The 14,453-nt window shown below is 37.3% G+C and overlaps 1 protein-coding gene across 1 annotated transcript in view; it reads left to right on the forward strand.

The window, feature by feature from the left end:
* Window positions 1–3,864: 3,864 nt before the first annotated feature.
* Window positions 3,865–14,453, forward strand: part of LOC123557434 (zinc finger matrin-type protein 2-like) — a 34,301-nt gene continuing 23,712 nt past the window's right edge. Inside the window, exon 1 of the mRNA XM_045348881.2 lies at window positions 3,865–3,947. Within this exon, the coding sequence (XP_045204816.1) occupies window positions 3,936–3,947 (12 nt within the window). The 5' untranslated portion in view covers window positions 3,865–3,935. The remainder of the gene's footprint in view (window positions 3,948–14,453) is intronic.

Below are 14,453 nucleotides of genomic sequence, written 5' to 3' on the forward strand. Positions count from 1 at the left end.
GCGTTTAACCATTGCAGTCACTTGTCACCAATTTCTGGAAATAAAGAGACGAGCTGACGATTCATAATGGTTTGGATACGTTTTGACTAGCACCCTTGTCATGAAAGGTATTTTGGTCAAGTATGATCGCGATTATACACGGTTCTGGTCACTTTGGTTTAGAGGAAGTCATTAAGAAAGGCACAAATTCATTATTCTGGTCTTCATATTCACAGGAAATCCCTGAGGCAGTATTGAAATGTCCTGTTTGTTTGGAAAAATATATCTTCTAACCAGAAAGAGCCACTTCAGTCTTACGAAATGCCCGAGTATCCTTAGCAGATATTAGCTATGAATTTGTTTTCATGGGATGACAGGAACTTCATGGAAGTCGTTGATGTATATGCTAATCACTTTGCGGTCAAAGAGTTACGCAATTTTAAAAGCAGCAGGTATAATAGTAATAAAATAGTAATAGACAATGGCGGAAAAAATCCTCAATGTATTCCCAGTTAAAGTGGCATTTTCATGTTTTATATTAGCCAGTTCATGTTTTTATTTCATTGTGGACCTATACTTGACATTTTGGTAACATTTTCGAGAAGATTTCTTTTTTGCATTTATAGGAATGTAAACAATCTTTACCTTACACATGTATTCATACCATCATTTTAGCTTTCAGTTTGGAAGATATTCCATCCATAGTGTTGACCTGTCAGACAAAAAAAAATCGCTCTTACAACATACATGACTCCTACTTTTCATGGTGTTCTTTTGTGGTTTATATATAATTTTATTATTATCATTTATGATTACAAGACTAGTAATTCTTTTTTGAAATGGGCATGGTTATGTGTTGCAGCACTTAGAAGTTTATGAATTTTATAAAGAACATATAGCATATTCATTTGCTACTGTATTACCTAGCATGGTAGGAATATAGCACCTTAATGCCTCCGCTACTATTTTCTATGTAAAAATAACAATTGATAACTTATTCCTATCAGCATTTCTAGTCTTTCACTTCCTGTGAGACTACCCTTGTCTTGTAGGTCTGTCTTTAGGCAATCAAAACGGCGTTGACCTGAAAGCAATGAAACGATGGTCATGTGACTAAGAGACGTGATGAAAACGCTAACATTGCGTATATATCTATCTATCTTCCGTTAATGTCAAACCCCTCACGGGGACGTAGACAGCAAATGGATTATTTGATATATCCACGTCAAAGTATTTGGCCGAGGTGACTGATTCGAGTAGGACTCCAAGGAGGTAGTACTGGGTGGGAATAGGATGTTTCCTTCTTGTAACGTGGATAGTTTGACATTTGGAGGGGTTAAATTCCATATCCCACTCCAACTAGTTTGAGGTCATTTTGGAGGGTAATTGATTCATTTGCAGATGACAGTGTGAGATAGACTGCTGTATCATCTGCAAAGAGACGGACTTTGGAGTTAATAGTTTGCGGGAGGTCATTTGTCTCAGCTAAAAAGAGCAGGGGACCAAGGACGGACCCCTGGGGAACACCGAATGGGACTGGGATGGCATCAGAACTGGTGCCATTCAGGACAACTGATTGGCTACAGTTATCAAGGAAACATTTAATCCACTTGAGAGTTTTACCTCTGACTCCATAATTGTGCATTTTCAGTAAGACTTTCTCATGGCTGACCTTATCGAAAGCCTTAATGAAATCTATTAGTATGAGCTCAACTGTTTTCTTATCATAGACTGCGTTAACCAGGTCATTAACCAGATCATTAACTAACATTATTAGTTGAGTGACACATAATCTTTTTCCACGAAACCCATGTTGTAGGTCGTAGAGGATACTGTGGCTGGTGAAATGTTTTACAATTGAAGAGGAAACAATGTGTTCCAATACTTTGCACAGAACACATGTTATACTCTGTTCAGACTACAGTTTAAATGTGGTTTAAAACGGTTTTATTTTTTAATCCAGTTTGCGTCCACACACAATGTGAATTAGAATGTGTATTATTTGAAGGTCAAGTGGATTAAAAACAAAAAAAAATAATGTAACATTAAAACCACCTCCAGAGGTACTTTTAATGCTACATTAAAAATTAATCTAAATCTGACATTTTGGCGGGAGAATACAGCATGGTTATCTTTAGTGTTTAGAAACAATGGATGCAATGGCCATGAATTCTATATCTCCTTTATATATCTGCAGGCCTCCTTGTTTGTTATATTTTTGTTTCCTACAAATCATTTCCTAAAACAAACATGTTTCTACATCCATGTTTACTTCCCATAATGCAACAATGCTTATAAATATTAATGACTCTTGCATGTAAATAAGTTTATCCACATTCTGCTGCCTAGTGTGAATGCAAACTAGATTATATTTTAATGTTTTTTTTTATCTCGACCACCAATTAGTGCCTGCACAATAATAATACACATGTTCAGTCTGAACACAGTAGTAGAGAAATAGGCCTGTAGTTGGCGGGGTTTGACCTTTCACCTTTTTTGTAAACAGGGCAACATTAGCTTCCACTGGGATGATAAGGATCCCTCATCAAGAGATTTCTGGAATAAAACCTTTAAGATTGGGGCGAGTTCTTTAGATAAAGATTTAAGTATGATGGGTTTTAATTGATCAGGGCCACTAGCCTTATGGGGGTTTAGGTTATTGTGAAGTTTCTCTATCCCATTTGAGCTAACATTGATATCTGGCATGTCAGGGTTGAAATTACCATTCTGATTAACAGACATGTCTTGCAATTTCATTTTACAGAGTGAGGAAGGTCTCAGGGGCTGAAGACTGACTGAAACTGCTTGTTAAGTACTGTGGCCTTAGCGTTTTCCACGTGATGGAGTTTCTTATCATACTTTAGGGGTGGTATGGAAGAAGAATCTTGTTTGGAATGTTTAATCAATGAGTAAATTTCTTAGAATTTGGTCTACTTGGAAGGTCGGCATCAATACTATGTAGATTTAGGATGTCTTATTGGTGACAAGCCTCTTTGACCTTTTTCCGCACTAAGTGTTTTAGGTCTAGGAACTTTTTCCGATCAGAAGATTTGTTTGATATCCTGACCTTTTTAAAGGTTCTATTAGGTCTTCTGATCATTCTCTTAATGCTCTAATTGACCCAGGGAAGATGATCCCTTATTGATGACTGTTTGGATGGAATCTATTTTTCTGTTAATCTATTGAGTGTGTGTGAAAAACTATCCCATAACTCTTCTGTATTTAGGGCGGAATGTTTTTCTTGAGAAGTCATAACCTGGTGGTAGTCGTTTAATGACTGTTTTATGGCCTGCCAGTTAGCTTTCTTGTACAGCGGAATCTTACGAGGCTTTTGGTAACAGATCCACTTTAACTTCAACTATGTTATGATCACTGATGCCTGGTAGGATATTGAACTGATATACGAAAGAAGGATTTTTTGTAAGGAATAGGTCCACGATATTACTTTCACGGGTTGGGAGATTAACCATTTGGGTAAGATTTATATCATTAGATATTTCAAAGGAAGGGTGTTTACAATCAGGGACCGGGCTAGTAGTGTCATAGGTAGACATCAGGAAATACCTACTTCCACTCTCATTTTACGAAATAGCTTCGACACAACTTTTGAAGCATAAAACGTAACTCTTAACATTTGTAACATATCATTTCTTTAACAACTGTTTCTCTGACGGCGCCGCCCAGTGATAGTCGGGAATCGACGGTTGGGTGAAAAATGTAGATGCAGAAAATCATCTGCAGACATTCTTCTTTACAATCAAGCATTAATAAAGCTTAAATCTGGCATGAAAATGGCTTTTACAAGGAGGGAAAATTGCACTATGGACCACATTCGAGGACCCACGGCTCCAGGCAATATCCGGCGAATTACTATCTTCATGCCACTACCGTATTGATATACGATCCCGGGTCTCGGTGCTGGGTTTTAGTCCATCCGTATAACAATAACAACAAAAATGGCGTACGAGGTGAGAATGCATGAGTTATTGAAATTTATGTGGTTTAAACAAGATATAGCCGTATAAATAACCAAAGACATAGTGCAGAATGTAGTAAACTGTTGCAAGGCGTTTGAAATAACGCAGATGATTTGCATTCTTCTTGCATATTGCAAGTGGCTAGTGGTCCGGTATCCGGAGTGTAGTAGAAGTCCGGTAATCAAATATTATATCCTCGACTGCCCAAACTGCGCCCTTCTAAGCTTTATCAGTGAAACGCAAAATAAATACAAGTTATAAGGTAAAAGTAACACAATTACCAAAGATGCTAAGAGAAATCAAATTTTATACTCATTAAAGAATAGGGGTGTAAGGATACGCTAGTCTCACAATACAATATCCCCACGACTTACGTTTTCGACGGACATATGTTTTCGACAATGTCGGTATTTCCGGTTAATTTGCATATCCCGCGCATGTCAAGTGGTGATCACATGGTATTTTGGTAGAATAAACAAAGTTCTACATGTTTCCACATTTTATAACTTATCCTGGTGATACCGATTACCGGTGTAATAAAAGTTCAAGGGTCAAAACGAACCAACACAATATACATTTTCTGAAAAACGTACCATATAATAGTCAATTCATCCTTTGTCTTTCACATGGAGATGATTTTAATAATGTTACTTTACATTTAAATAGAATAATTAATGTCCATATAAACATGTATCTGCAACTTTGTTTACGTTTTTCTGACACATATGACCGGTGTAAGTATAAAAAAATCCTCTATACAAATAATGATGACGTCATTTATACTGGTATTGGACTGAACTTCCATCCAATATTTTCTGCATGAGAAATTTTAACAAAACACTCATTTTATTCAATAAAGAAATTATCTACATATACTTTTACTTGTGTTATGTCTTATATTTGTTATTTTCAGTTAAGTATGCTTGCAATGAGGACAAAGAAAAATTGATGCCCTCCTCAGACATTTGACTTCTGTGCAGAATTTTAAATGTGTCCAGTGTCCGCAAGCACTGCACTGACCCCATGTAACTATTTCCAAGGTATATGCAAGATTCAAATCTCTCGGGCTAAATCTATTGCATACACAACAGACTTCAGTTTCCTCAGTGTCTTCTATGCCGTCACACTCGCTTCCATCATTATCTTCAGAGTCAACAATAAAACCTGGTCTGTTATCTAAGTTAGTGCCAGAAGTACTTGGTTTTGGTGAACCTGAATTCTTTCTTTTTAAGTTGGCAGATTTCTTAGTTTCACAAGATTCTTCTTTGATCACTTTTGATGATTTCTTTAATTTCTTAGGTTCATCAGTCTGAACTTCTTTTAGGAGAGATTTTTTTTCTGGTTCCATTATGTTTCCAGTGATTGATGGTGGCATTTTCCTTTTCTTTTTTAACTTCTTTCACAGCAGTAATTTTCTTGGTTTCCAAGAAGTTTGTTTTGGTTTCAGTTTCAGGTTCATTTTCTTTCTCTTGATAAATTATTGAAGGAGCTGTTTTGATTTTGTTGATAGTATCTCTTTCAAGTGGGTATATGCCTGTTTTTTTGAACGATGATATTAAATTTTCTGGTGACAGACCTTTATTGTAGGCTTTGCCTGATATGGCAGCAACATTGTAGCGAGTGATACGCATCCCAGGATTATTGCGGAGATACACTTGGCATTCACTGTTATAGGAATTCTTCAATGGGCCGAAGCAGCCAACGTCCAGAGGTTGGGTCACATGAGAAGTGTGCGGAGGCAACACAAAGAAAATTACATTATGGTCTTCAGCCCATCTTATAAGGGTCAGGTTCATATGTGATCGATGACCATCAAATAGCACCAGCACTGGATCACCATTTAGTGGTACAAACTTGATAAAATGTGTTCTGAAGTACTGCAATAGGATGGTAGAGTTGGACCAACCTGAATCAGACATTTCTCCTGATGCTCCTGGACATGCCCCATTCAAAAGTTCATCATTCCAACGCCTACCAGGAAAGATATAGTAAGGGGGGACCCTGGTACCTGCCGCACTTCCACACCCTAATATTGTTACAGTCTTACCCCTGCTAGATGTAATTGCCTGAGGAGTGTATCCCTTCAAACAAATAACTTTGGAAGGGTTGTGTTCCATCACTATGCCAGTCTCGTCTAAATTCCAAATATTCTCTGGTTTATCAAGCAGTCCTTTATCTTTCATTACGCTACTGAGCTCTGCAAAATAGTTGTCTAATACCTTCTCAGACGTACATTTAGCTCTCTCAAAAGATAACTTCTGGGCCCGAGATAACCCAATTTCTGGATTCCTATCCTTGAATCCAGAGTACCATGATGGTGCAAATGCAGGGTCTCCTTCCTTTTTCTTACCGAGGCTGATGGCAAAATCAGTTGCAAGTGTTAAAAATTCACTTCGAGAATAACCATAACCTATACTGGCCATATATGTTACATGCTTCACCAATTGCAATTCTTCATCTTTGGTAAATGTTGGTGCAGGACCTTGATTAGGAAGATTGGGAGTCTCATCTGGTACTGGCTGGAGGCCTAAAAATCTATCCCTAAGCGTGCTTTCCGGAACACCATACATCCTAGCTGCTTTATACACTGATGTTCCATTGTTCCTAACCTCATGGTAGGCTGACTTCAACATCTCTGGCTTGTTTTGTCTTTTCTTTAATTTTCCAGCCAAGGGTAACTGAAAGAAAATAAACTTTTATTGTATTGTAAAGAATTCTAAACACAACTAGCACATACAAAATTAACATTTTCACATACAAATTTAGACATATCATGCCTAAAAATATTGGTAAGAAGTTTAGGCCAGTAGTATAAAACTGTCAAGAATCAAGTACTTGTGACGTCATAAATGTGTCTCGTGGAGCAGACGCTTTGATAAATCATCAAATATGTCATTTTCTAAGGGAAAAGCATGTTTATTGACATGAAATAGATGCAGTCTTAAAAGATTTTATCAATGTAAGTAAATAATAAGAGACTTACCCGTAGGAAAGACATTTTCAGGGAGTTTTTTTCAGTTTGACAGATGTGCGGGAATGTTTGTAAACAAAACTGACCGGAAGTATCCGATTGATATATGTACGCGCGTGCGGCATATGTAATACGGATTACACCGGTCATAGATATCCACCGGTCATAGGTACTTTCACGATAATCAAATAAAAATTTATGGAAAGTAAAATGATAAATTAATATCAACATACCGTTTTATACATCTTTTATTTAATTCCAAAACTGGTACTTCAGTGACACTCTCATTTAATCACTTACAAGCAGGACAGTAGTTTAAATGTTTGTCTGCAGACATGGCCATCTTTGTTGTTATATCTATATCTATATATCTATTTATACTGCAGCACTCCTCTCTGCGAGTATTATGTGCAGCTGCACGCCTGTACAAGAAGTTAAAAGTAGATTGGATAGAAGGATAAAAGTAATACACGGTGTGTATTGCAGTATAAATACAGTTGATAGTGTTAAAAACAAGAAGGATTTACAGATAAAAGCAGTTTAAAAACAGGTCTATCATGTTAAGCATTGTGTACAAGTTTGGTCACACCCTGTTTAAACTGATTCAGGGTGGGGGCTTGCACAAGTTGTACTGGAAGGGCTTTCCAAAGTACTATGGTGGCTGGGAAGAAAGAGTACTTATAGTAATTACAGGGAGTGAGGATCTGAGTATAGGAGTGGGGATGCATATGTCTTGTTAGACGGGATGGGGGGCTGACATAGGGGGGGAGTGGCACAGCAACCAAACCATTCACTATCTTGTAGAAAATAAGGAGTCGTGAATCAGATCTCCTATCTTCAAGGGTACGCTATCTCAGCTGACCTAGCATGTTTGTGACACTGCTGTAAGAGGAGTAGTCATGATTTACCCATCGTGCTGCCCTCCGCTGAATCATTTCGATCTGGTGGATGTTTTGTTGGGTGTAAGGGTTCCAAACACAGCTAGCATATTCTAGCTGTGGCCTGACTAGTGATTTATAAGCTACTTCTCGAACTTTTGGGTTCTTGCATGGGATGTTTCGTTTAATGAAGTTTAGTGTTCGGGTAGCTTTGGACGTGACTAAATTGATGTGTTTATTCCAATTTAGATCTGAGGATATAGTGACCCCAAGGTACTTTGCATCAGGAACTGTTTCCAAGACTTGGCCATGGAGTGTGTACTTTGATTTAAAAGGGTTTTTTGACCTTGTTATGTTCATAACAGTGCATTTTTAACCAGGTTTTCAACGAAAACCTGAGTTATTAGATTGGGGTAGATGTCGGGCGGGCGGGCGGCGGCGGTGGCGGCGGCGGCGGCGTCAAACTGGTGTTTCCGGTCAATAACTTTTGTTTCGGTAAAGATATTTGAATAAAACTTGGTATGTATGTAGCTTATATCAAGACAAAGGCTGGGATTGATTTTGGGGTTTCTGGGGTCAAGGTCAAGGTCACTGTTACTTAAAATAGAAAAAGGGTTTCCGGTCAATAACTTTTGTTTCGGTAAAGATATTTGAATAAAACTTGGTATGTATGTAGCTTATATCAAGACAAAGGCTGGGATTGATTTTGGGGTTTCTGGGGTCAAGGTCAAGGTCACTTTTACTTAAAATAGAAAAAGGGTTTCCGGTCAATAACTTTTGTTTCGGTAAAGATATTTGAATAAAACTTGGTATGTATGTAGCTTATATCAAGACAAAGGCTGGGATTGATTTTGGGGTTTCTAGGGTCAAGGTCAAGGTCACTGTTACTTAAAATAGAAAAAGGGTTTCCGGTCAATAACTTTTGTTTCGGTAAAGATATTTGAATAAAACTTGGTATGTATGTAGCTTATATCAAGACAAAGGCTGGGATTGATTTTGGGGTTTCTGGGGTCAAGGTCAAGGTCACTGTTACTTAAAATAGAAAAAGGGTTTCCGGTCAATAACTTAACTTAGGAATGAGCTATCATGATGAAACTTGGTGTATAGAAAACTTATATAAAGTTGTAGCTTGGGATTGATTTTGGGGTTTCTGGGATCAAGGTCAAGGTCATTGTTACTAAAAATAGGGTTAGGGTTAGGTTAGGGTTAGGGTTAGCATATCTTCTACATGCATAGAGGGATTTTGATGAAAGTTGGCACAATTGTTCACCATCATGAGACGGAGTGTCATGCGCAAGAACCAGGTCCCTAGGTCTAAGGTCAAGGTCACACTTAGAGGTCAAATGATACAAGAATGAAAAGTTTGTCCGGAGCATATTTTCTTCATGCATAGAGGGATTTTGATGTAACTTGGCACAATTATACACCATCATGAGACAAAGTGTCTTGTGCAGTTCCATTCTTTAGAATTACTTCCCTTTGTTGTTACTATAAATAGCTTATATTGTAACTTTTTCATTACTAGACATAGGGAAAAATCAAGACCACTTTTCTGTAGTACAACATGCATGTTACATCCAATTTTGAGGTGTATTTTGACCAATCTCTACCTGGTTAGGATTTCTGTGTGGACTTAAAATTATTTTTTTTTGTTTTTTTTTTTTTTTTTTTTTTTTTTTTAAGATTAACTTCCCTTAGTTGTTACTATAAATAACTTATATTGTAACTTTTTTATAATTGACCGTAGGGAAAAACCAAGACCACTTTTCTGTGGTACAACATAGTTGTTACTTTCTAATTTTAGGTGTATTTTAAGGTATCTCTACCTGGTAAGGAGTTTTTTTGTGGACTTAGAAAAACAAAAGAATTACAATGATTACTAAACAACCACAAAATTAAAATTACATCTGCAAATACAGGTGCTAGAGTAAAGAAATTTGCTGTGACGGGCGTATATTGTGACATTCTGGCACTCTTGTTTATTCTTATGAAAAGTGTTGAAAACCTGGTTTCATGGCATTGCTGCGTTTCTTGTAAGGGGTTGAACTCCATGTCCCACTTACTTTCCCATATCTGTAACCTATTTAAGTCTTGCTGGAGGATGTTTTCTTGGGCAGAACTATTTACAGTTAAGTAGACAGCAGTGTCATCGGCGAATAACCGAACCTGTGAAATTAGATTTTCGGGCAGGTCATTAATGTAGAGTAAGAATAGAAGGGGGCCTAGGACTGAGCCCTGTGGGACTCCGGACGTTACTGGAACTTCTTCTGATGTTTCACCATTCACAAGGACAGACTGGCGCCTGCCAATCAAAAAAGACTTGACCCATTGCAACGTGGTGCCCTGAACGCCATGTTGATGAAGTTTATACAGAAGTTTCAGATGGTTAACCTTGTCAAATGCTTTAGAGAAGTCCAGAAAGATCAGGTCCGTCTGGTGGCCTTGAATTAAGTTTCGGGATAGATCTTCTACAAGTTCGAGTAACTGCGTTTCACATGACCTTTTTTCTCTGAACCCATGCTGTAGGTCATACAGGACATTGTTAACCTGGAAATGCTTGGTAATATTAGAGGCTATGATATGTTCCAGTAACTTACAAAGGATGCAAGTTAGGGATATAGGCCGGTAATTTGCAGGATTGCTTTTGTCACCCTTCTTAAATAAAGGAGTGACATTGGCCTTGGTCCAGTCAGCTGGGATAGTGCCCGTGTCAAGGGACCTTTGAAAGAGGTCGTTATTGGTCGTGTCATGCTTTTAAAAAAATCTATACCATACAGTAAAAATATCACGATCTGATTTAGATGACTCCCTTGCAGAATAAACTAAGAACGTTAAAGCCATTCTTTAAGTTGTACTTACATTGCAAATGCTAATTGTTAACAACTCAGGCAGAAATTGATAAAAAAAATTCCATCTACATTGTTAAATGGGTGTTACTTAATAAATGTTACGGTTGGGTGCAAAGATCTACATGAGTAACAATGAGCAGAGCGGATTTATGCAAGGTGCCCAAAGTTTAACAATCAATAATATTTAATAAATGCAAATTTGAATAGGACTTACCAATAACTCACTGAAAATATATTAAATACCGTTGAATACGGTTAAAACATTGATAAAATGCATAAAAATAACTGTTTCTCGTGATAGGTGATGATTTGTACTAAAGTCAATGTACGGTGTAGATCTTTAGTGTGATTGGCGGGAACCGTCGAATACGTAAGTCATAAAGTGCGCGCATGTGCTTTCAACCAACTTCCGTTTTTAGCTCACCTGTCACAAAGTGACAAGGTGAGCTTTTGTGATCGTGCAGCAACCGTCGTCCGTCCATGCGTGCGTCCGTGCGTAAACTTTTGCTTGTGACCACTCTAGAGGTCACATTTTTCATGGGGTCTTTATGAAAATTGGTCAGAATGTTCACCTTGATGATATCTAGGTCAAGTTCGAAACTGGGTCACGTGCGGTCAAAAACTAGGTCAGTAGGTCTAAAAATAGAAAAACCTTGTGACCTCTCTAGAGGCCATATATTTCAAAAGATCTTCATGAAAATTAGTCAGACTGTTCACCTTGATGATATCTAGGTCAAGTTCGAAACTGGGTTACGTGCCATCAAAAACTAGGTCAGTAGGTCAAATAATAGAAAAACCTTGTGACCACTCTAGAGGTCACATTTTTCATGGGGTCTTTATGAAAATTTGTCAGAATGTTCATCTTGATGATATCTAGGTCAAGTTCGAAACTGGGTCACGTGCGGTCAAAAACTAGGTCAGTAGGTCTAAAAATAGAAAAACCTTGTGACCTCTCTAGAGGCCATATATTTCACAAGATCTTCATGAAAATTGGTCAGAATGTTCACCTTGATGATATCTAGGTCAAGTTCGAAACTGGGTTACGTGCCATCAAAAACTAGGTCAGTAGGTCAAATAATAGAAAAACCTTGTGACCACTTTAGAGGTCACATTTTTCATGGGGTCTTTATGAAAATTGGTCAGAATATTCACCTTGTTGATATCTAGGTCAAGTTCGAAACTGGGTCACGTGCGATCAAAAACTAGGTCAGTAGGTCTAAAAATAGAAAAACCTTGTGACCTCTCTAGAGGCCATATATTTCAAAAGATCTTCATGAAAATTGGTCAGAATGTTCATCTTGATGATATCTAGGTCAGGTTCGAAACTGGGTCACGTGCCTTCAAAAACTAGGTCAGTAGGTCAAATAATAGAAAAACCTTGTGACCTCTCTAAAGGCCATATTTTTCATGGGATCTGTATGGAAGTTGGTCTGAATGTTCATCTTGATGATATCTAGGTCAGGTTCGAAACTGGGTCACATGCGGTCAAAAACTAGGCCAGTAGGTATAAAAATAGAAAAACCTTGTGACCTCTTTAGACCATACTTTTGAATGGATCTTCATAAAAATTGATAAGAATGTTCATCATGATGATATCTGGGTCAAGTTCGAAACTGGGTCACGTGCCATCAAAAAGTAGGTCAGTAGGTCAAATAATGAAAAAACCTTGTGCCCTCTCTAGAGGCCATATTTTTCATGGGATGTGTATGAAAGTTGGTCTGACTGTTCATCTTGATGATATATAGGTCAAGTTCAAAACTGGGTCAACTGCGGTCAAAAACTATGTCAGTAGGTCTAAAATTAGAAAAATCTTTTGACCTCTCCAGAGGCCATATTTTTCAATAGATCTTCATGAAAATTGGTCTGAATGTTCACCTTGATGGTATCTAGGTCAATTTCGAAACTGGGTCACATGCAGTCAAAAACTAGGCCAGTAGGTATAAAAATAGAAAAACCTTGTGACCTCTCTAGAGGCCATATTTTTCATGAGATCTTCATGAAAATTAGTGAGAATGTTCACCTTGATGATATCTAGATCAAGTTCAAAACAGGGTCACGTACCTTTGAAAACTAGGTCATTAGGTCAAATAATAGAAAAACCTTGTGACCTCTCTAGAGGCCATATTTTTCAATGGATCTTCATGAAAATTGGTCAGAATTTTTATCTTGATGATATCTAGATCAAATTCAAAACTGGGTCACATGAGCTCAAAAAACTAGGTCACTATGTCAAATAATAGAATAAACGACGTCATACTCAAAACTGGGTCATGTGGGAAGAGGTGAGCGATTCAGGACCATCATGGTCCTCTTGTTAACCGAACTGAACTTGCAAAAATCAGATTTCCGGATAATTACCACACACTCTGTGAAGGTCTTGTATTGTTTTGTCGCTTGACAAGTAGGCAATTTAATTATTCTCCTTTCCTATTTTTGGCAATCGTATGATTCCTTGCGTCGTCGAAAACCAATGTCACAGGGATACATATCGGGATACAGATGGAACGATACGGTACATATTGCGATACAAATTGAGTACCATAAGTAAGCATTCATGTGACAAAATGAAAAATAAAATGAATGTTCCTTCTATTGGAAAGTACTTGAAATTCTGCTTTAATGTTAAAGAAACTTGTTATAATTGATACATTTGTTTAGTTGCTATCTTCAACAGTGACTGTATGGAAGTTTTCATTCAATGTCTCTACTTTTCACTGTATCGTTTCTGTATCGTAAAACAGACCTATGATACGATATGCGTATCACCAGACTTATGTATCTTGATACAGTGAATTTCGGTATATCGTTACACTTTAAAGAATTTATTCGAAATCCAAAGCCCAGGGATATAAATTAGCAGGGGCCCAGTAGCCCAAGCCCCTAGATTTTAGGCTGGGCCCCTAAATTGTTGGAGAAAATGCCCTTATACCTAATGTTAAACATTTAGTTTTGACAGTCTGGGCCCCTAAATGAAAATAGCTAGTTTATATCCCTAAAAGCCTGTCAAAAATCTACCGCCATTTTGTTTGGAAGTGTCTAGCCGTCCGGCAACCGAATGCCTAGCCTCCTTCTTGCCATCCGGATACCTGACAGCTAGCTAATTCTTGAGATTTTGTAGCCGTCCAGTAATCAATTTCTTAATGAATAAGTAATGATTTAATATTATAATCTTAACTGTTATTTACTTAAGATATCACTACTTATCTGCAAACAAAATTTTGTTTGAATACATACCAAAGTATATTTTTAATCGTTTCGAATAGATTACTACTTTTCAGCCAATAAGACAAATGTTTGTCGACATGTTAAGATTATGAATCATGAATTGCTGGGGAAAAATCACATTCTCTTTAATACTGGTTTGAGAGAAAACCTTGACACAAAACTGCGTTTTTATGCCCCTGAAGGTGGGCATATTAAAATCGCACTCTGTCCGTGTGTATGTCCATGTAAATTCTTGTCTGGGCTGTAACTCTTCCATCCATAAAGGGATTTTGAAATAGCTTCGCATAAATGTTCACCCAGGGTTTCCACTGAAAAAGTTGCGCGCGGCGGACGGAGGATGAATAATGTCGAAAAAATTAGAATGAATATAATATCACTCAGTTAGTTCAGTTTTTTAAATTTATTTTCTACATTCCACAAATATTATTTATTAATAACTCAACAAGCTTAAGCATACACATTAATAATGATTTATCATGACGTAAGGATAAGTAGTCAGTTCAAAATAATACATCTTTTTTTTTTTTTTCAATCTCTTTTTCATTTCATACTTTTAACCATGGAATTTGCTCTT

The sequence above is a fragment of the Mercenaria mercenaria genome, chromosome 5, assembly GCF_021730395.1.
Source record: "Mercenaria mercenaria strain notata chromosome 5, MADL_Memer_1, whole genome shotgun sequence".
Taxonomy (NCBI): Eukaryota; Metazoa; Mollusca; class Bivalvia; order Venerida; family Veneridae; genus Mercenaria; species Mercenaria mercenaria.